At 51.4% G+C, this 23218-nt stretch overlaps 1 protein-coding gene across 3 annotated transcripts in view; it reads left to right on the top strand.

Moving 5' to 3' along the window:
* The window catches only part of GALNT18 (polypeptide N-acetylgalactosaminyltransferase 18), a 305995-nt gene that overhangs the window by 152880 nt on the left and 129897 nt on the right, over nt 1–23218 (top strand). For all 3 annotated transcript variants that reach the window (XM_059708909.1, XM_059708908.1, XM_059708907.1), the window contains exon 3: nt 13490–13656. In XM_059708909.1, coding sequence (XP_059564892.1) covers nt 13490–13656 — 167 coding nt within the window. The remainder of the gene's footprint in view (nt 1–13489; nt 13657–23218) is intronic.

Here is a 23218-nt window from a genome sequence, read left to right as displayed (position 1 = left end):
GGTGAAAGCAGGGAGGCCAGTTAGGAGGTTCCTGCAGAAATCCAGGTGAGAGGTGGTCATGGCTTGGACCATGACAGCGGTGGGGCAGATGCTGAGATAGGGTTGAATTCTGGGAATATCCTGAAGGTGACTTCAACTAGGTGCCACAGGGTCTCGCCCTCTGGGAGCGCTGCAGAGACCACACCTGGGGTTGGGGGAGAATCATATCTGATGTGGGCAAAACCCAGAGACTCTGGTGAAAGGGTCCTAAAAGGAGTTGGGGCCCCAGGACTCCTGCAGGGTCTTGGCCATGACCTTGGCCAGAACAGGAACTGCGGACTTTCAGCTAGCTGTGACACACAACACAGGCCCAGCTCTGACGCAAAGCACGTTTGTTCCAAATGAAAGGGGAATAAAGAAGGAATCCCAGGAAAGGGTGGATCTTACAGACTACAGCATGGCTGTAACAGGAACACAGGTATTCACACAGGGCTTGACTCCTGGAGAATGCCCCTCCCATTTGGACCACGCCCACCTGCAATGAAGGCAGCGAAGGAACTGGTCTATTCGTCCCAATCAGAGTCATGGAAACGGAGGAACAGAAAGAGTAGGAGTCGTGTCCAAGGTCACGCCTTCACCCTTCATCGAGGGAGGTGCCCTACAGGCTGTTTCTTTCTACTCCCAGGGGAGAGAAACGGGAAGTGGGAGGGTGGCGGGCACAGAGGCCCTGCGGCCTTTCTCAGGAGGGCAGGGCTCCCTGGCAGGCAGGTTCCTCTCCGGAGGAAGCATTAACAGAGGCAGCCTGGACTGAGAAAGCCTCAGCGCAGGACTCCAGGTGGTCAGATCCTGCAGTTTCCTCGTGAGCCGCTGGAGCGGAGCTGTCATCACAAAGAAAGCCTTTCCCTCTGTACAGAGCTTCCGTTAATGGAGCTTCCATGCCTCCCCCTTGGGGCAGGGCGACTTTTGTCAGCCCCTTTTCATAGCTGGGAGACCGCAGTCTCCAAGAAGAGGCAGAGCGGAGCTTCCTGCTCCTCCAGGAGGGCTCCTCAATGGCTCATCCCCGCGGTTCCTCTTCGCACAAGTGCTTGGAGGCTCTGTGTACGGCCTCCGTGCCAGACACCCCCCAGACTGGAGAGCTGTTGGGGACCACTCCAAACAAGCATGTGCAGAGGCAAAACAGTGCCTCTCTTTCTGTCAATTTCCATAAAAACATCCCTGCCTTGTCACAAGGTCATTGCTGGGCTTATCCTGCTTAACTCAGTTTGGAAACATCTTTTCAATATCTTTTACTATCATCCTATTTCAAATTATGCTGGCAAATATTTACGTAGCATGAGCCATGCTCTCTGGGACACGTTTGGCACTTTGGTTATATTAACTCTTTGACTTTTCACAGGAACCTCTGGAAGAGATGCTAGATGCACGGTTTTCCTTTACTCCTTTCCTTACTCATACTCACAATACTTCCTGCCCCAGATGTGTAATTTTTCTCCCCACATTAACCAATTCCCTGACACCGGCTGGGTGTCCTACAATTCAATTCCGTTTTGACACTGTCTACCTGGAGTTAGCATCGGATCCCACAGGTTAAGGGCTCCGCACACCCGTCTGCCCCCATTTCACATGCCAGGCACAAGTCCCAGGCTGTCACTGGTGGCTCACTATAAATTGGGGTTCCCCCAACCCCTCCTTGGGTTCAGTAATTTGCTAGATTGGCTCACAGAGCTCAGGGAAACACTTGTGTTGACCAGCTTATTATAAAGGATATGATAAAGGACACCGATGAGCGGCCAGACGAAGAGGTAGCCAGGGCAGGACCTTCTGTGGGGCTGGGGTGGGTCACTCTCCCGGTAGGGGGATGTGTGCACCAGCCCGGAAGCCATCGAAATCCCACACTGTAGGGACTTTTATGGATGCCTCATCACATAGGCAGGAGCGGTCATTAACTCATTGTCCAGCCCCTCTCCTCCCTCCAAAGGATAGGAAGTAGAGCTGAAAGCGTCAAACTTCTGCTCAGCCCCTTTTCATAGCTGGTCTTTCTGGTAACCAGCCCTCATGTAGGAAGGAGCCCACCAGGAGTCACCTCATTAGGTCAGAAACTGCTCTTACTGTCCAGGAAATGCCAAGGGTTTTAGGAGCTCTGCGTCAGGAACCAGGGTCAAAGACTAAATAGGAGCAGGAACAGCCCAATATCTATATATATAAAAAGCCAGTGACCAGAACGCCGTAACGACTGATCACTATGATGCCCACTGTGGCCAGCAAACCAGCCAATCAGGGGGTGGGGCCTGCCAGCCAACCTCCTGCAGCCTCTCCCCCCAGACTGCCCCACCCCCAATGGGCCCCCCCCCATTGGCCCACGGCCCCTCCCCCAGCCAGCTCCGCCCCTGATTGGCCCCCACACACATCAATTGTGGGGGGCCCCACCGGCCAATTGCCCTTGGCCCCTCCCCCCAGCTCGCCCAGCCCTGATCAGGCCCCAATCGGGGCAGGCCCTCTGGCCAACCTCCAGCAGTCTCCTCCTCCCAACAGGCCCGGCCCCAATCAGCCCCGATTGTGGCCAGGCTGGCCAGACCCCAACTGTGCAGGAATTTGTGCACTGGGCCTCTAGTATATATATGTTTTTTATAATTTTACAGTAGTATTATTAGTCTCCATTTTACAGAAGAGGAAACTGAGTACAGAGAGATTATATATCTGCTTCGGGCACTCGTTGGCAGAGCTGGGGTTTGAACCCAGCCAGTCTGGCAAAGGAATTTGTGCTTGTGACTGTCACAGTGCTTTGCTGCCTTCAGGTGGCAGTTTGTGTCACTCTAAAGGGACTGGGGGGCGGCTGCTTTAACAGAGCTCTAAGCTGATCAGTTCATCTGGTGGGGAAGGTCTGCCTCTCAGTATTGGAAAAAATGTCTTAGTGAACATCAAACCTGTTATCTGGGTGGAGAGTGATGCCCCGGCTAGGGTGAATGTTGGATTTGGAGCCAGTGGGTGAGGGTGGGAACACCTGGGGAGGAAGCCCATGCTAACTGCCTGCCTCCAAGAGAGTCATGCCAGGTGGCTCTTGCTTTCCATCCCCCATGCCTCTCCCTGATGTTATGCTTGGCTTTATTCCTGGACCAGAAAGTGGATGTTCCAGATCCTGCCCCATCCTTCCTCTCCTCACCTGTGGCCATCCCTTATTCTCTCTCTCTCTCTCTCTCTCTCTCTCTCTCTCTCTCTCTCTCTCTCTCTCTCTCTCTCTCTCTCCTGAAAGGTGACTTACCTTGCCACCTCTCTGAGAGAGGACTGAACTGTGCTCAGTGCCTTATACATAGGACAAGACATAACCAGAAGGAAAAAATGTCCATCTAACTGGTTGCTAGACTCATTAATTTATTTATCCAATAACTATTATTGAGCACCTAGTGTGTGCCAGGCACCGAGTGAGCACCTAGTGTGTGCCAGAGAAACCTCAAGGAGCTTCTGCCACAGTGGGAATCCAGAGTGCAAGGCAGGCAATCGGAACACCTGCCCACAATCCCCCGGCCTCCTCAGGGAGGAGTCTTCCTCACAGGTTTCTAGTAAGTCAGGGGCTGAACTTGATGGCCCACAGAAACCTGTCCTTCTGTGGCCTCTCTGGAGGAAGACAGGACCTGCAGAGTGGTGTCTGCAGGGAGCCTCCCTTTACCTGTTTGACTCCCCTCCCCTGGGAGAGGAGGACAGGGGAGCATGAAGTCAGCCGGCAGTTCTTTCGGCCTCACCTGGGCTCTTTGGGCAGAGAGCGGACAAACTTTCTCTGGGCACCAGGATACTTTGCTTTTGGGAAAATCAAAATGCCATTCATTCTCCCTGAGTTGTTGTAACAAGGCCACTGGCCATCCAGGTGGGAAAACCTGGGGACACTGGACATTGGCTATATCACCAGTGAGCCTCCTGGACCTCAGCCCATGAGAAGCTTTGCCAGATCTGGGGGAGGGGGAGGCTTGCCTGCTTGCTTCCTGGGTTGAGAAGATACCAGGACCTCAGGACTGAAGGGGAGAAAAGCCACATCTCAGCCTGGCTGGGCGTGGCTCTATTGCTCACGCCCCCCGTGCAAGCTCCAAACCTTCTTGTGGCTCCTGCTCCCAGCACCCATCCTCCTCCTCCTCCTTAGCCGTAGGCACCAAAGTAACCTCCCAGGCGCCAAAAGAGAAAAAGGAGAAAACAAGCCTTGATTGGCGGGTGGACTACAGAGGTATATCATTTGTCAAAACACATCAAGCTGTGTACTTAAGATCTGTGCATTTTTGCATGTAAATTCAGCATCGGGGATTTGTGTGTGTGTGTGTGTGTGTGTGTGTGTGCTTTTTTTAAAGTGAGGGTGTGAGAAAGAGATCAGGGAAGTCCTTTGCCTGAGAGGTGGAGAGGGAGGATGGAAGAGACATCTTCTGAGAGGTCGATAGGTTTTGAGAAGATGGTTGTGGTTGTGGGGAAGGATGATCATGGGGGTGGCGGTTAAAGCAAGCTTGCCACCCCAGTGACAGCGGCTCAGGCAGGTGGCATGTGGGTGACCACAGTTCCACAGCAGCAGGCGCACACTGAATTTTTTCCTACAGGCAGTGGTTGTTATTTCCAAACAGAGCCCGGGGGCACTTGGGGGAGAGTAGGAGAAGCGGCCTTCCAGTGCCAGGCATCAGGGCTGTCACGTTGCCATGGCAACTCTCTGGCCTTCCTCCAAGGTAGCTCAGGGCAGAGCCTCGGGCAGGTGCTGCTTCCTGCCTCTTGTTGGCAGATCCTCAGAGGCTCCTGAGTCAATGATGTCACCTTTCTCTCCAGCAGTCCCCTGAGGTCCACTCCCTCCCTTGCAGGGGGTAGGTGGACTGGCTCCTCAGTTGCCTGGTGGGTTAGGGCCTGAGGCTGAGGCATGAGGGGTTGTTAAAAGAGAGACTATTTTCTGCAGCCCCAGGTGGGAGCAGTTGGGACAGATCCACACCCACACACCCACAAAGGAGCCCTGGGCCCTGAGCTGAAGAAACCATGTGTGAACACCCAAGAGGAAAGGAGCAGGCCAGGATTACAGCAGAGAGAATGTGTCCTGGAGCCAGGGGCTCCATCCGTCTGGGAGCAGGTCAGGGTCCATCCAAGGTGAATGTGGGTGTTTGCTGCCACCACCCTGGGTGTGGCCACAGTTTTGGGTGTATGGATTGGAGTACTGTGGGGTCTTCAGGGTCTCTAGATAGACATCTAAGAGCTCAGTTTTAGGGGCAGGAGGACTGGCTTTATGAGTGTGTATGGTGGGTAGAATAATGGCCTCCCTCGGATGTCCATATCCTAACGCCCAGAACCTGTGAATAGGGTGTGTTATGTGGCAAAGAATGAAGGCTGCAGACAGAAATAAAGGTGCTAATCAGCTGACTTCAAAATGAGATTCTTCTGGGTTATCTGGATGGGCCCAATGTTATTGCAAGGTCACTGAAAAAATGGAAGAGAGAGGTAGAAGAGTCCAAGATGGCAATCTGAGAAGGACTTGACCAGCCCCTGCTGGCTTTGAAGTTGGAAGAGAGCCATAAGCCAAGGAATGTGGGCAGCCTTTAATTGATTTTTTTTCTTAACAAACCCACAACCTTGGTGTATTGGGACGGTGCTTTAACCAACTGAGCTACCTGGTCAAGGGCCTGGGCAGCCTTGAGATAGGTACTGGAAAAGGCATGCAAACATTATCACCTTGAGCATTCAGAAAGCAATGCAGCCATACCAACTCCTTGATATTAGCCCGGTGAGACCTCGAGAATGGTAAGATAATAAATGTGTGTTGTTGTAAGCCACCAAGGCTGTAGTAATTTCTTACAGCAGCAACATCAGTGTTAGGAAACTAACACAGCATGCAACAGGACCCCAAGAAGGCTGCAAGGACTCTGCACTTGGCTTAAAGTTCTTTGCTCACTTTGTTAAAATTCTGAGTAATTTTTTAACAGGGGCCACCATAGTTTCTTTTTGCACTGAGCCCCACAAATTATATAGCTGGTCCTGGGGGAGAGGGGGCGGGCTCCAGGTATCAGTGCTATGCAAACTGCTTTATGTCTGGTTTGTGTGTGTGTGTGTGTGTGTGTGTGTGTGTGTTGGGGGGGGGGGTTACTGAATTTTGTCCTTACATCTCTCTGAGGTAGTTATTATTTTCATTTTATATAGTAGAATCCTGAGTATTTGAAAGGTCAAGAAACTTGTTTAAGTTCCCACAGGCAGTATGTGGCAACCAGTAGTTTTACCTGGATCTTGTGTCTCCAAACACTCCCTCAGCACCCGTGGCTCACCCTGCTCAGGTGAGCTTTTCTGGTTTGGGATCTTGGCTCCGTGGAGATGACCCAAAGTTTGTGGAAAGGGTGTGCTCCATGAGGGCAGCCTCGGGGAAAAGGGGTCAAATAAACACCCTTAGGTAATAATTCTGCTGTTGCACTGAAAATGCTAACTGCACAAACACAGTTGGGGGGAAATACTAACTAAAGCAGCCTGGAAAAAAATATTTCTGGTTCTTCATAAATGTTAAGCTCATTATGGGCCAGTAGTGTCATGTGGTTGTTCTTAAAGGTGGCGTAATCTTGAGCTGTATATTCTTTTAATCTTTATTGATTGACTGGTTTGAAAGAGAGAGAGAGATTTGTTGTTCCATTTATTTATGCATTCATTGGTTGCTTCTCAGAGGTGCCCTGACTAGAGAACAAACACACAACTTTGGCATATCAGGACAAAGCTCTAATCAACTGAGCTACCCAGCCAGGGCTTGAGCTATGTTAGTAGAGGTATCTCTACCACAAAAACCCCGTGGTCGTGACACCGTCACAGTGGAACGACCAAAGGCTGGTCACCAGGAGGCTGAGTGTGCGGGCGCTGGCAGGGACTTGACACCAGCATGTGTGGGTGGAGCTGCGAGCACGGCGAGGCCACACGGGTGGGTGGGGAATGCGATTTCATTTGCTGGGCTTCTAGTAATGTCTTAAAAAGGGGAGGTGACAGTTTTGTTTTACTCTGCTACTCAGATCACAACTGCAGAAATGGAGTAAAAGGGATAAAAAGAAAGTAGAGTATGTTCAGAGGAGAACAACCTAGGAGAAGAACTGGATAACATGACAAGCAGATGAAGCTTCTGCTTAGATTATAGAGTAATATTTAAAACCTGATTCCCTGGGTTCCAAGGTCAGGTCTCTCACTTATAAGCTGGTTGACTTCCAGCAAGTTACTTAGCCTCTCTGTACCTTGGTTTTCCTGTCTGTAAATTAGTGATACTAATACAAAGATTATATCCTATATAATAAAACCCTAATATGCAAATCGACTGAACAGCTGAACAACCAGTGGAATCACCAGTCCCTATGACACACACTGACCACCAGGGGGCAGAAGCCCAATGCTAGAACTGCCCCTGGTGGTCAATGTGATCCTACTGGGGGAGCGCCGCTCAGCCAGAAGCCGAGCTCACAGCTGGTGAGCACAGCGGCAGTGAAGGGAGTCTCTCCTGCCTCCACTGCAGGCGGGCGGTAAGGAGTGAGGGGTCCTGGACTGCAAGAGTCCTAGACTGTGAGAGGGATGTCTGACTGCCAGCTTAGGCCTGATATCTTTGGGTCTAAGCCGGCAGGAGGACATCCCCCGAGGGGTCCTGGACTGAGAGAGGGCACAGGCCGGGCTGAGCCCCACCCCCCAAACTCAGTGCACGAATATCGTGCACCAGGCCTGTAGTTGTAATATATGTCGAGCTCTAAGAACACTGCCTGACATGTAGTAACCACTCTTTAACTTTTTGTTACTTTTATGACCTGGGTCTCTCATTTGTAAAAGAGATGTCTTTGGGGATGCTATCATCACTTTAACTACCTGAAGGACCACTATGTGGACAAGGAGCCCCACAGGACAGGCTACCTGCCCTGGCGCTGGATGAGAGGGGGACCAGGCAGCCCTGTAAGGCAGACCAGACTGAGGCCCCCAAGCGGGACTTCTCCCCCGCCCGCATTCTGGGCATCAGAGGCTGAAACCAGCCTGGACTTCCTTTTCCTGACACACAGGGCCCACTTTCCCTCTCCCCACAGTCCTCAGCTCTCCTTGCCACAAACCTGTCCAGCTCACCAACAAACCCACCACATGGAGACACTCAGTCCCCATGGGGCTTTCCCACTACTCCAGCTGACTTCTGTGCCCTGAGAGTGACTGGCTGTCTATGGAGCCCAGGGATCCCATTTTCCCTGCACTTCTAAGATGTGGGGACAGTCTCCCCGCTTCCTGTTGACTATTTATGTTTTTAATGACTCGTTTCCCTGTTGTCCTACTTGCAGTCCGTGTCTGAGATAGCAGTTCCTCTCTCTAAATTGGTAGTCACCTGAAAGGATGTTTGTAGAACTTTTTTAAAATCATGTTTTTATTGACTTTCAGAGAGAGAGGGAGAGGGATAGAGATATAGAAACCCTGATGAGAGAGAAACATCATCGATTTGCTGCCTCCTGCATGCCCCCCACTGGGAACCGAGCCTACAACCCAGGCACATGCCCTGATCTGGAATCGAAGCAGTGACCTCTTGGTTCATGGTTCGATGCTCAACCACAGAGTCACACTGGCCGGGCAGAACTTTTGTCTCTGGATGAAAGCTGGAGGTCTTGATGATCACGTCTACTTAGTAGTTTTCCTGTCGGCGATTCCCTTGCTGGATTCTGTTCCGAGATCAGTTGGCCCATTTCTCTTCCTTTACAGACTGTTAAAACTCCCCATTCTCAGATGTCCACCATCTCCTCCACATCTGAGCTAGAGGGGGTGTCTTGCCCAATCCCCAAAGGCCCTGCCACCATTATCCTCTGCTTTACCCAACTCTGGCTTATTGGATGGTCTGTTCTTATTGTTGCAGTCAGGCAAGGAGTAACTGTTCAACGCAGCAATTCCTGTTCTATCGGATCATGGTGGGAACCCCAGAGCTTTCATGGGCCTGAATTGATTCTGCCATTCCCCATTCAAGTATTTATTAGTTTTTTTTCATTCATCCAGACACCCGGGGCTTTCTGGGTGGACATTGTGGGAGGCACAGGGGGTACCTGGTGAACAAAGCGATCCGGAAGGGTCTGGAAGAAGAAGCTACAAGTGTACCATGCATGGTCACTGGAGGATCAAGCAAGTCCTGGGGTGCAGGTAGGATGGTGGAAGGGGAATGTGGGGTGGACATCGATGACTGAAGGGCTAAGAGGGGACTGCTGATCCTGGGGCCAAGTGGTTAGCAGTGCCCCTGACCACCTGTGCTGACCACAGTTGCAGGAAGGGCCTCTCTGGGGGCACTTGGGGGAGTGGGTACGTGAGAGTATCATCTTCTCACTGCTTGATTCAGGTAGGTCCCACCTCCACTCCCAGAACCCTGACATAGTTGGACCTGGTTCCTCATGTTCATTGGCAGATAGACCCTAGCTCATGTTCTACTTGATACGCATTCTGGAGAGGTCTAGCCGTCCTTCCACCCAGGTCAGGCGGCTCCATGGGTGGAGAGCTTGAGGTCAGGGAGGAGAGACTCTGAGATCCAATCCGGAGGCCTCTGGCTGCTGCCCTGGGTGATACCCAGGGACCAGGAGCCTGGGTTGCCCTCATTCCGTCTGCACTGCTTCCCGGCCTCTCGCAGTAATGGCAGTGAAGCTCTTGATATAAACTTGCTTTGTAAATAGTTCAAACAGTCTTGGGGGGCTCTGCTGAGAGGCTCCCTACATCGCTGCTCCCGTCCCCACACCGCCTCTGGGTGCAGAGATCGATAAAGTCGAGTTTATCATGACCATCAATTCTCGCTGATTAGACAGCCATAGTACTCCTCTCTCAGAAATGCCTTGTTTTTATCTCTCATGGAAAATGGCTTGACTTTGAACAAGAATGAGAGTAAAAAGGGAACTCCTGTGGCTTGATTTTATAGGAGAAGGTGCCTCTTCTCAAAATGAGTAAGGGATTGGTCTCATGCAGCCAGGCTTTCTCCAGGAGTGTCGCCCGGAAGGGACCAGGCACACCTTTGTGGCTTCCCTGAAGCTCATCTCCCCGGCCTTTCTCTGGAGAGGCGGGGAAGCAGTGTGTGGGGAAGACGCCCAGAGCAGGCAGGAGGGCAGGGCCTGGGAGCAGAGGGTATGCATGGCCAGACCTGGAGGACCAGGTGCTGGGAGAGGCCATCTCCGAAGTGTGACTCGTGTTCATTGGCAGATAGACCCCAGCTTCTATTCTACTTGATAGGCATTCTGGAGAGGTCTAGCCCTCCTTCTAAAGGTGTGATGAACAGTTTCCAATAAGGCCAGTATATTGGGACACACTCACTATCTCTGGAGAGGCCGAGCACTCGGTGGGGCTCAGTGCTGGTTGTTAGACAAAACAAGTGCCAGACTCCGGCACAGAGGTGGTGGGAGGGCCCTGAGCAGCTCCCAGGAGAGAAGGGAAGGATTTAAGGAGGTCAGGACATTTGGCGGGGGGAGGGGGGGCCTAGGGGAGGGGGGATCACTTAATTACAGTGCAAAGAAACTGAGGACTGCTGAGCCCGAACCTGAGGGAGCCGCACGTTCAGCAGGGGAAGCGGGGTGGGGTGGTGACTCCTGCAGGAGAAGGTTTCTAAGAAGAAGGAACACGCTGAGATCAGTAGCCTGCGTGTAAAATGTAGGCCTTCTACAAATAAACAAACCTGTTAGTTTTGTTCAATTCCAGAAACTTACCATGTGCCAGCCCCTGGTTTAAGTTTAGAAGGTAACACAGTGCAAAGTAAACTCCTTGCTCTCAGGGAGGGTCCTTACAGTAGAGGGAGACAGATGGTAAACAGAGAAGCGATGCACTAGACTAGGTGTCTGTTATGTTCAAATGTTTGTCATATAAAAAAAAACAAACACACCTTATGTTCAAAAGAGACTTTCATATGAAAATAGTGATCAGCAGACTTTCACTTGCGAAATGGATACAACATTCCCATTCTGCTTGGAAAAGGCCATCAGGAAACCCCTCGAAGGCGCTGGGGCTCAAACCATCAGGACCCGCAGGGCCCTTGCTGGGAGAAATCCACTGTGGTCTCCTGGGAAGCGGGACGCGGAGTAGTTATGTTGAGAATTAAGAAGGGAAGAAAGCAGGGGGAGGCAGTTACCCGCTAACTCTGGAAAACACCTGGGAGCACCTGGAGCTCTGGCCCTCGAGGTCTCAGAACTCAGGGGAAACCTCCGCGGACGGCAAGCAGACGTAGGGTCTCCGTCCTCATGCTGGTGGAGTTCGCGGGGAGGACAGTGAGCCAGGCCCAATATACTGGCCTTACTGGGAGCTGTTCACCAATCACACTTTCAGAGAAGAAAAATAAAGGTCACGCGGGAGTGGTTTGGCCGTACATGGTATTTTTAAAATGCAATTTGCAAGTGGGTTGTGTGTTCATGCTTAGTTCAGTTTCCACGCCAACAGAAAGGCCAGCTGCTGGCCTCCACAGTCATAAATAAGCACAAGCAAGAAGAATTGCTTGGCTGTTAACCACAAACCTTTTAATTGCTATCATAGAAATCATATTCACAATAATAAAAATGTTTAACAAGGGTGTGATGAGCGTAAGGAGTCACTCCAGTCTCCCTCCTTCCCAAGTCCCTCCCTGCACCTCCCCCTCTCCTTGTCCCTTTACTGCAGTTAAAGAAGCTGCTTTGCCTCCCTGGCCTGGACTCCAGTCTCAGCACGTTCCCTTGTCCCACTGGGCCTTTGAAGGGCTCACCTTGAGTGACATTTAAGTTTCTGATCAAATCTCTCCTCCCCACAGAGCCCATCCCTGACCCCTTCTTCTAGAACAGTGGCCAGGGCATCATGCTGACATCCTACCCTGTGTTACTTTCCATCTCCACACTTATACGAATCTGGGTCATTTGTTTGCCTCTGTGTTTACTGTTTCCCCGGACAAAGTGAAAGCTCCACGGTTACGGGTACTTGATCCACACCCCCCTGCATCCTCAGTGCAGAACTGCCTCGTGGAAGAAGCTCAGTCCACATTAATTCCATTAAATGTAACAATGAACGAATTCGACACCAACCTGTTAACCTGAGGGTTTTATGAAAATTGTAAGTATGAAGCAGATTTGGGAAAAGGCTCCACTCTTTCCCTTCCTCCACCCCTTTTTGGTGAGAGAGAAGGAGAGCTTGAAATAGAATGGGAGAAGTTTCTGTAAATTTCTGGTAACCATAGAGACGGCGATTTTAGTTTATTAATCTCCTCCTCTTCAGCAGGCGGGGGCCCCACGGTGATTTCTCCGAATTGCTCCGCGCTGGTTATCCCACAGACTTCCTCATTAAGGAAGAGCAGGCCCATGCCTATCCTGCAGCACGTTAATTACTGACGAGCAGGAGCCCTGTGCTATTATGCTCATTAGTGCGCGCTCTAACCTGGCTGTGCCTCCACATGGGAGCAATGCAACGCGGTCACCAGCCCTGACCATGGAGCCCTCAGTGGTTGGTGGTGGGAGTGGGCAGCCTCCTGTCTGAGGCCAGGGCCTGGGACAGGGCTGCCATTCAACCCCCGAGGATGGGATCTCAGTGCCTCTGGAACGGCGGCGTTTAGTTTCAGCTGGAGAAGGGCACCAGCGGTGGTTCCCTGCCCACTAAGGCAATGCTTGCAGGGAAGGAACTGGACATGTCTGTCAACCATGACACTTCTGGTTGTTTGGCCTCTTTATGGCGTCTGATTTCAGGGTTGCGTGTTCCTCTTCCCACGGGGAATGGGGTGCAGACTTTCATGAATTTGCCTCATGTCCTTTGGGTAAAAGATCTCCAAATGGCTTCAGGGTTTCAGTGAAGCAAGGGGGGAAGGGCAGTCTCTCCCACAATTATTTCTTCTTCAAGAAAGAACCCTGGTGTAGATATCAGAAGCCCAGCGTAGATATTCTCTCTTGGCAGCTGACTCCTGGCGGGGACTCAGCCGCTCTGGGCCCAAGTGTCCTCATCTGTGAAATGAGACTAGACTTGTCCTTCCATCCCTCCTTCATTCACGTTGAGACTCTGACTTCAACCTGGCTCTGAAGGCCGGACCCCTGTGATGAAGGAAGGGCAGGGAGGCCCAGGCAGTATCCCTGCTGGAGGAGCCAGGGTGGATTCCGGCAGCAGAAGGCCCTGGGAAGAGACATGGTTCCCTCCTGAGGCAGAGCATCTGAGGTCTGGCCTCACCTAGGCACTGGCTGCCATTTTGGAAACGCTGAGACTTTCCTTTGGTTGTATTTTCTCTCCCATTGGTTTTAGAAATGTTGAGTCATTCTTCCAGTAAATACTCAGTGACCACCTACTGGGTCCAGGCTTTGCACTAGGTGCTAAGGGCGCAGCTATTCAGCTGGGCTAGTCTTTGACGCATTCAGATCCTGTTGTGGGGCAAACAGTTTTAATGGTGTGAGCTGGTCTGCTGCACACTTGGGGGTTGGCTTCACTGTATCAAAGAGACCTGGGAAGAATCAGGACTCCGGAGCCCTCCAGGAAAGCTGGAGCCATGAGATAGGGTGGACCAGCACCTGGGGTGCCCCCGAGGATTCCCTGAAAGGTGTAAGGTCCTGGTTCTCCTTCTTTCCAGGTGCCGCAACCTCTCATTCCCTGCCAGCCTGCCCGAGGTCAGCATCGTGTTCATCTTTGTCAATGAAGCCCTCTCGGTGCTTCTGCGCTCCATCCACTCGGCCATGGAACGCACGCCTTCGCACCTGCTCAAGGAGATCATCCTGGTGGACGACAACAGCAGCAACGGTGAGTGTTCGAGCTCCTCGCTCTGCGGCTGACCCTTGAGCAGAGGAGTCAGCCTCTACGCGGGGTTCTCATTTTCTCAAGGCTCTCTGTGGCGGCTCCTGCTCTGGGACATTGCCTCCGTGATGAGAGATTCATGGTGATCAGTGCTCTGGAAGGTGCACTCCGTAAGGTGTGCCTTCTTTGCATCCCACTGAGGCCTGATCCCCAAGCTCTGTCTTACCAACCTTCCTCTCTTCCCTCCAACATAGTGTAATGAGATCAATAGCCCTGACCTCTACCCCAACCACATCCACAGTGGACGTGGAATTGGAGCTGTGTACACAGAGTAATTGAAGTCATTGACTGGGAGGAGAGGGTTGGCAAAGAGAAGAGAGAAGACCAGAAAATAGAGGTTGAGAGAATGCTGAGTGTAAGACATGTAGGAGTCAGGAGGAAGAGGGTCGACTGGTGAGAGACAGGGAAGGCACAGCAGGAGAACTGGAGAACACATATTCCACAGACAGAGAATTTCAGGAATGAGAGTCATCTGTTTGAATGAACCCACAGAGAGGTGGAAGGACGCAGAGTCTAGGAAGAGTCCAGTGGGTTTGGAAGGTGCAGAGCATGCAAACCTCAGCAAGAAGCTTTCAAGACTTGGCATGCAGCTGTAGAAGCCAGGTGAAGGTGAAGAGCAGGCATGGAGGTGGACTTTTCTGTCAGGGATTTTAACTGTGAAAGAGAATCAGGAACTAAGACAGGAATTGAAGCAAAGTTTTACATACACACACATACAGACAGACATTTAATTAAAAAACAATTAAAAAAATTAACCACAATCTACAGCAAAATATATATGTATATCATGACCCAGGATGACATGCCTACTCACACCCAATTGTATGCACATGCTATTGAAACAAAACTTTTAAGAAACAATAGTTACCCTTATAATGGGTGAAGCATGCTCTTTTCTATTACAGTCTGGTCTGTGTTACTCAGGTGTATTGTATTGTATTGTATTGTATTGTATTGTATTGTATTGTATTGTATTATATTGTACTAGGGGCCCGGTGCACGAAATTCGTGCACTGGGTGTGTGTGTGGGGGGGGAGTGTCCCTCAGCCCAGCCTGCCCCCTCTCACATACTGGGAGCCCTCAGGCGTTGACCCCCATCACCCTCCAATCGCAGGATCGGCCCCTTGCCCAGGCCTGACGCCTCTGGCCTAGGCGTTCGGCCCAGGCAGCGGGGACCCGCAGCTGCAGCGGCCCCACGATCGTGGGCTTCACTTTAGGCCCAGGCAAGGGACCCCTAGCTCCTGGGACTGCCAGCTTCGACCATGCCCAGCTCCCATCGCTGGCTCCACCCCTACTTCCTGCTATCACTGGCCAGGGCGGAAAAGGCACCTGATTCTCTGATCATGGCTGGGGGGCAGGGCAAAGGTGGCCCCAGGGCCGCCTTTGCCCTGCCCCCCAGCTCTTAGCTCCCCACTGGGTTTCCGATCACTGTCAGTGGCAGGGGGCTTCTTCCTGCTTTCCCTTTCGCCTCCCTGCATTGTGCCTACATATGCAAATTAACCACCATCTTGTTGGCAGTTAACTGCCATCTCAGTTGGCAGTTAATTTGCATATAGCCCTGATTAGCCAATGAAAAGTGTAGCTCGTACGCCAATTACCATTTTTCTCTTTTATTAGTGTTGATTGTATTGTATTGTGTGTATTTGCCTTGTTTGAAAGTAAAGTTGTTCTCGAGACCCTGACTGCAGGTTAGAATTGCTTGGAGAACTTTTAAGAAGTCCAGGTGGCCATCCCTTAGCCCTGGTGATTTAATGGGTTTGAGGAGCAGGTGCCTGTGGCCCTTGGCCCGAGATGGAGGTACCTGAGTCCCTTGAGGCCAAGGGATGGAGCAGGGCCTGTGAGGAGGGAGGAGAATGGATCCTGGGCACAGAAACCAGGGTTGCCTCTGGGAAGAAAGGGCCCATCTTTCTGCCCTTCGAGAGGATCAGATGGGTGAATAGGGAGATAGCTGGAGGCAATGAGGAGTGTGGCAACGGGGGCTGAGGCTGGCAGAGCAATAGCACCCTCTGGTTTGCAGGACTCTGCATGGGTGGAGGGCATTGTGGGAAGGGGTCTGGTGCCAGCTGGAGAGCCCCTTGGGAATAGGACAGGACGGACCAGTAAAGGGGTTCCCTGGGAGCAGCCTGAGCTAAGCTCTTAAGAGAAGAGGAGGGACACTTGAGACTGGCTGCTGGAGGAAGTGAGCCATCTCTGGCCTTACTTAGCAGAGAACTGAAGGATCCTTTGCACCGGTCCTGCCTGACTTGCGTGAGCGTGGCTGCGGCCATGTCCTGGGCAGGCTCCATTTGGGCCTGCTTCTCTTGGCACCATCTCACTCAGCACTGAACTACCATTTATCTCACATCAGGCCTCTGCTCAGTTCACAAGCATTTATAGAGTGCCTGGCTGGGCCAAGGGCATGTGGGAATGATGGACCAGACCTAACCCCTGACATCAGGGAGTCATACAAATAAATGTAAAATAAGGATGAAACATAACAGGACTCGGTTTCCAGTCTCAGGTCTACCACTTCCTGGTCTTTTGCTTGTTTTTTTGTTTTGTTTTTAATATATCGGTATTGTTTTCAGAGAGGAAGGGAGAGGGAGAGAGAGACAGACATCAATGATGAGAGAGAATCATTGTTTGGCTGCTACCTGAATACCCCCAACTGGGGATCGAGCCTGCAACCCAGGCATATGCTCCAACCAGGAATTAAACCATGGTTCATAGGTCAATACTCAACCACTGAGCCACACTGGTCAGTCTGCTTTTTGTTTTATGTGCCATGTGGGGACATCAGGTCCTGCCTTGCCCTGTCCATCCCATAGTCACTGAGGATAAATTGAGGGAATGGGAGTGAAAGTGCTATATGAGCTGCGTGGTTCTACGAGTGAGTTAAATGACAATAATAAAAATAGCAACATTAACAACAACACTAGCTGGCATGGAGCCTCTGCTTAGAGGCAGCCGTGCCTTTCTCTCTTTTCTGGGGGGAAGATCAGAGAATTTGTCATTAGGCCAGCTTTTCGGTTCCAGCTCTTTGTAGCTTCTTCCTAGCTGTGAGTTCTTAACCTCTGTGAACCCCATTTTCCTTATCTATAAAATTGGGATGTATAATTCCTACCTCGGGGATTGTTCGGAAGCTTGAGTGAGATAACGCAGGATGGAAGGGATGTTGGTGTTTAAAACTGTAAGTGAAGCAGGAGTACGGAGCTTTCAGAATGAATCCCTTGCTAAGCCTTCCTTCCTCGGCGTTTGTCAGAGGTTCTGTGTGTTCTGGTGCCTTGTAGCCTCTTCTGCAGGCACCTTGCTTTGGGGTTAGGCTGTGTTCCCATAAACACAGGGAAGGGGCAGTTGATTACTGCTTTCTTCATCCAAGCCCTTTGGACCTTTAGCTCTCTCTCGGAAACCCAGGGCTGAAGGCTCTGCAGACAGTCCTGGTGTAGGAGTCTGAGTTACCGTTCTCTTGCTTCTTAAGCAATTTCCTAAACGAGCTTCACTCTTTCAGGGACTGACTCCTGTATAAGATGCTGACAGTATGCTAAAGTGATCTCAGGCTTTCGTGTTTGAGCTCCACTAAAAATATGGAGATTCAGATCAGCCACTTTGCTGCCCCAGGACATTTGCACTTGCTGTTCTCACCACCTGGAATGCTCTTGCCCCTTGATATCTGCACATCTTGTTCCTTTGCCTCTTCAGGCCTTTGCTCAAATGCCACCTTGCCACCCTATTTAAAATGGGAGCCCTTACCTCTGTTACTCCTCACCCTTCCTTGCTTGTTTTCCTTTAGAGCACCAATCACCACCTGACCTTCTGTACTCACTTGATTACTTCCCTTATTTATTTGGACATTTTCTCTCCACTAGTATGTAAGTTCCATGAAGACAGGGAGATTTGTTTTGTCCATTGCTGTCTCTCTAGCACCGAGAATAGCACCTGGTACTTGTAGGTGTTCAATAAATATTGATTCAATGGAAAGAATGAATGAGTCTTGATTCTGTAGGTCTGGGGCAATTGCTAGGCATCTGCATTTTAATAAGCTTCTCAGAGCTTTCCGATGCAGTGGGACGGTCTCATTGCTGTCCTCCATCCGTACTGCAGCTGAGCCTGGACAGCAGGCACTCAAGTTCCCCCAGGGCTAGCCTCAAGCAGCGGGCACTGTGGGTGGCGTGTTTCTTCCTGCAGTGGGGTCCTGGCACCTCCTGCCCATCCCAGGGAGAAGGCGTGAATGGCAGGTGGAATGCAGAGCAGGAGGGGAAGCTTCTCTTGCTGTTACCCCAACCAGGGAGGACCTATGCACGGAGTCCAGCGGCCAACCCTGGGCCTCCGCCTTCGATCTCGCCCAACCTCTGCAGGCAGTCGCCGCAGTGGGGGCCTTGCCGTGTCCTCCCTGCAACCCCGCGGCAGTGCTTCCCCTCCCTGGCTCCTCTTCCTTGTTATCTCAAGGACATGGGGGAGCCCGTGCGAGCCTCCTGGTTTTAATTACTGTGTTTGCAGTGACTCCCAATGGGCCAACGACTTCAGCTGGGGCTGAGTGATTCAACCTTTACAGACCTCCAGAGGGAGGAAGCACCAGGATTTTCAGCTCATAGAGTCGTCTCTGCCTGTGCATCTGGGCACTCATTTGCTTGTTCATTCATTCATCCATGTGTTCAATTCCTCAACAGGTCTTTGCTGGCCATATAATTTTTGCCAAGTACATTGGCACATGGCTGAGCCACCGCCCCCCCTTCCCTTGTGAACTCACTCATGTGACACAGGTGTCATGTGACACAGTACATCGCTCAGAGCAGGTGCTCAGTGAAATGAGTCCTGGCAGGCTCCTTCATCAGCTGCCCGGAGTCACCACTTCCCCGAATCTGGCCACTCCCGCTTCAAAAAATTTTTTTCTTTGTACTCAGTTTCTTTGTACTCAGTTTCTCTGTTTCCTCTTTAAACTCCTGTCCTTATTTGATAAACTTAAAAATCATACACAGTTCTCTCATACTACTTTGAGGGCCTGTCAAAAGCCGAATCTGAATTTTGTAACTAAAAGTACATCAAAACAATGGCAATATCAAATACTCTTTTCAGAATCCCATCTCCTGGAGATTTTGATCTGCTCCTGGTTGGCAGTGACTTGCCCAACCTAAACCAGCTTAATGTTTGAACTCTTCTGCTGCTTTGCAACAAGGGAATGGCCAGTTTCCACCCCTCACACACCTAAGGCTGGGGTTGAGTGGTGTCTCTCCTGGCCTATCGATATCCTTTCCTAGGAATGGCTGCCTCCTCCCCCCCCCCCCCCCACACATACACACACACTCCTACTCCCTTTGCCCAGCTCCAACCTCAGGCTCCTCTCAGGTGCCACTGCTTCCAGGAAGCCTTCCATCTCTCCACACTACGCCCCAACCGGCTGGATCAGGGAGTGCACACACATGCCCTACCTTCTCCCACACGGTGTTCGAGCTGTTTATTGACTCACTAAATTACAGAGAGCTATTTAATACAGACTAGCCAAGCTGACCAGTGTGAGAGGGGTACAGTGCTGGGCATCTCAGTGTCCCTTCAACTAGCCCAGTGCCCAGCACAGAGTAGTCACTAAACAAATTTTGTTGACAAGAGAACAGGGAAGTAGACATGATTATCATCTGTATATCACAGATGAAGAAGCTAAGTCTCAGAGAGCTAAAAACAATAAAAATTGTTTAAAAAATTTAAAAAGTGACCAGGGCTCAGGGTCACATAAATAGCAGGATGTGATGGTATAGGAACTCAAACTCAGGTCCTCTGGCCCTGGAACCCATTTCTGCTATTCACCACACTTCCGGAAGCCTGGGGGATGTGTGGACATAAGCTCAGTCCTTGGTGGACGTCCCCGATAGCCAGCCACACCATTGCTTCTTGGTTAGGGCAAATCAGAGCCAATGTGATCCACACACACATTAACAAGGTGGGCCTGTGTCCTGGAGTCCCAGCGTGGGTTAGCTGTCCCCATACCCTCTTAGGTACAGGGCCTGATCTACTTCAGGGCAGGGCAGCAGGCATGGCCAGAGGGGTCCCCAGGCTGGCTTCCAGGCCCTTGGCTAAACCACTGCCTGGTAGGGGGTCTCTGCCCAGGGTTGTAGTTTGACCCCCACTTCTCCAGACCTGGGCCTCGGACCAGCGTGACTCCCAGTGCTCCAAGTCAGAGTCCCACGCAGTGAGCGCTTAGTATGTGCCAGAGACTATTCTAAGTACTTTATAGAAATTAACTGGTGCTCTGTGACAATGGTAAGAACGATGATCAGCGTCATTTTTATAACAAGGAAGCAGGCACAGAGCAGTTAGGAACGTGTCCAAAGTCACACAGAAGTGGGATTTGAACCTAGATTGTCTGGCTTGGGAGCCTACACCCTGGACTATTAAACAAGGTTGCCTCAGGTGCACCATGGCTCCCTGACGCCAAAAGACTTACTTGAATGTCGTCCTCATTCTCTTTCCTCCATCCACTCTGGAGAGAGAGCTGTTGGGCAGCAGGGCCAGTGAGGAAGAAAGCAAAGAAGAAACTTAAGAGAAGGGTGTGCTGTTTCCTCAGCTGGAGCTTTGTCGGGTCGAATAAGGAAAGACATTTCCCAGCGAGCTTCTTGGCTCGTGTTGGGGTAGAGAGGAAATCGAAGAGTTGGCAGCCATGCTCTAGGTCACCTTGTGAGAGGGGGCAGCTTCCTGTTTCCTTTGAAATAGAGAGAAGTTGATATGCCTGTGTGTGTACCCATATGTGTACGTGTGCACACACATATGTGTACATGTGTTTGCATGTGTGCATCTGAACAAGGCTGTGAGAGTGAATATGAATGAACCTGTGAGTGTGCATGTAGGCAGTGTGAGCATGTGTAAACAGTGTGTCTTAGTCTATTTGGGCTGCTATAACAAAATACCATAGACTGGATGGCTGAAGCAACAGACGTTTACTTCTCAGGTTCCGGAGGCTGGGAAGTCCAAGATCGAGGTGCCAACAGATTCAGTGTCTGCGGAGAGCCTGCCTCCTGGCTTGCAGACAGCTGCCTTCTCTGTGTGTCCTCACATGGCCTTCCCTCAGTGTGTGGGTGTGGAGAGAGCGATCTCTAGTGTCTCTTTCTCTGTGGATAAGGGCACTAATCCCATCATGGGGGTTCTATCCGCATGACCTTGATTAACCCTAATTACCTCCCAAAGGCCCCACATCCAAACACCCTACGAATTTGGGGGCACACACATCCATTCCTTAGCACTGGGCTGTGTGTGCAGTGTGAGTGATGGTGTGCATGCAAGTCCCCACTGACAGCAGCTCAGCCTCTCCCACCGCTACCTGGAGCCACCCTCACCATCCCTATGAATGACAAGTAATTGCACAACTGTGAATCATTGTTAGTTTTAATTGTTGGTATGAAAATCACAGTGTAGTGACGAAATAGAATCAGAGCTCCCAGATTGCCGCCAGCTGCTGGGCCCCCTCCCCCAAGCCTCCGCAAAGCCCCCATCCTCCCTTGGCCCAGAGCCTGCCTAATCATTGTTTAATGTTTCAAAGATGCTGTCCTACACGAGAGATACGCATTCCGGGCTGTAAAAATACCAACAGCTTTGCATGCAGCTGGAATAATTGCAAAAATAAAAAACGCAGAGGAAAAAAATGGTCAGACAGTATTGTGCTTTATGGAGCTTAAAGAAGCCCATATAGCTAATCTAATTACAGCCAAGCCTCAGGCAGCTTGGAGGTATTTATACAGCCAGGCACATGGGCTGTCAGCTCTCTCAGCTGAAGGCTTTTTGTCACCACCCACCTCTATTCCTTTGACCTGTGTGACTAGAGTGGCCCACCCACAAGACTGGGAGTGGGCACCCAGCAACCTGGAGAGGAGGCAGCCAGGACTGAACTCTGCAGGAGTCCTGGCCACTCTCACCTTCGCTCCTTCTGCCCAGGGCTGCCTCTACCTGCCCAATTCATCATCCATCACCAGCCTGGGGGGATTTCTTGGCCACAGGCACATATTGATGTCCTCGGTGTTGTCCAGCACTCTCCTGAGGAAATGGTCTGTGTGGCTCTTGAGCTCCTGCTTGCTTCTGGTGGCAGATGCCTAGCCCTCCCTGCCGACTCAAGCCCTGACCCTAGGGCTGGGCCCAGCCTGTGACTAAGGGAATCAGATAAATATCTCTGGCAGATTCAATTGTATCAGCTTCTGAGCAAACCTCATAGGGTTCTGCAGGTTGTGCCCTTCACCAGGGCACCCAGACAAGGAGCACGTGTGTGTGGGGGGGGGGGGGGGGAGGGGGCGGGGCAGGGGGAGAGGGATGGGACGGAGAAAATAGCCCATGCTCTCCATTTGCTAAACCATTCATACTGCAACGAGTCTGTCTCCGATGTGCATTTTTCTAATTGAGGGTCCCAGAGGGGATGCCTTTCTAGGATGCATATCGAGGTGCCAGGGTCGCCCAGCAGCCCTGGCCTCTGCAGAGAAGAGCAGCAGCCTCCCTTTGCCAGTGGGCACCTGGCCTGACAGAGCTGCTGCAGCCTGCGGTGTGTCCTGCACCTGCGGTCTTCCAAACCCCACTTTCCTCACCCTTCTCTGAGTTGGTCCTACACTTGGGCTTCTGCGTCTGTTCCCCACCAACCCTCAGTTCCCTGCTGGGATGGAGCCTTGCTCAGAGACCCTCATCCCCTGAGCTGGGCCCTGGCTCTCCACACAGCCCTGGCCAACCCCCTTCCTTAAGAGGCGGGACTCTGCTCCCTGGTTTGACCCACTTGCTTTCCTGCATCCTGAGGGCTAGGACCTCCCACTGATAGACTCCTCCCCCTGAAATGAAAGCTCTTAGTGGTGCCTGGAAGTGCCCCGCCCCTGGGGATGCTGCCTCTCTGTGGACCACCCGCGGAGCTCAGTCTTTCCAGTGCCAGCCCCGCTGTTACCAGCCTCCTCTGTCCTCACCAGCCACCGCTGAGGCCCCAGCAGTGTGCACAGCCAAGCCTGCCTGAGGCTGGCAATAGTGAGGGCAGTTCTTCACTCCTTTTGGGTTCCTTTACCAAAAAGGAAACTGACTTAGAAAATCAGGAATTTCCCAACCTACTTCCCTGTAACCAAGAATAGCCCCTAGAGCAGTGATGCGAACCTTTTGAGCTCGGCGTGCCAGCATTTTGAAAAACCCTAACTTAACTCTGGTGCCGTGTCACATATAGAAATTTTTTGATCTTTGCAACCATAGTAAAACAAAGACTTATATTTTTGATATTTATATATTTAAATGCCATTTAACAAAGAAAAATCAACCAAAAAATGAGTTCGCATGTCACCTGTGACACGTGTGTCATAGGTTCGCCATCACTGCCCTAGAGAGCTTTGGGACTGCCTTTTTAATATATATATGTAGCTCAGGAGCCCCCTGTAAGCAGCCTGCAGCCACGGGGTTGGATCATTTTGCTTTACAGACCCGTCAGGGTGACCAGTGTTTGATTAGCGAAGCTGGCAGGAACCAAGTACAAAAGGCCTCTTCCTCTGGTCGGCTGTGTGACCATCTGGCGAAGGGGAGATTCCCGGAGCCG

The sequence above is a fragment of the Myotis daubentonii genome, chromosome 9 (genome assembly GCF_963259705.1).
Source record: "Myotis daubentonii chromosome 9, mMyoDau2.1, whole genome shotgun sequence".
In the NCBI taxonomy this organism is placed as follows: Eukaryota; Metazoa; Chordata; class Mammalia; order Chiroptera; family Vespertilionidae; genus Myotis; species Myotis daubentonii.
This window is presented reverse-complemented; position numbering and strand designations above follow the sequence as displayed.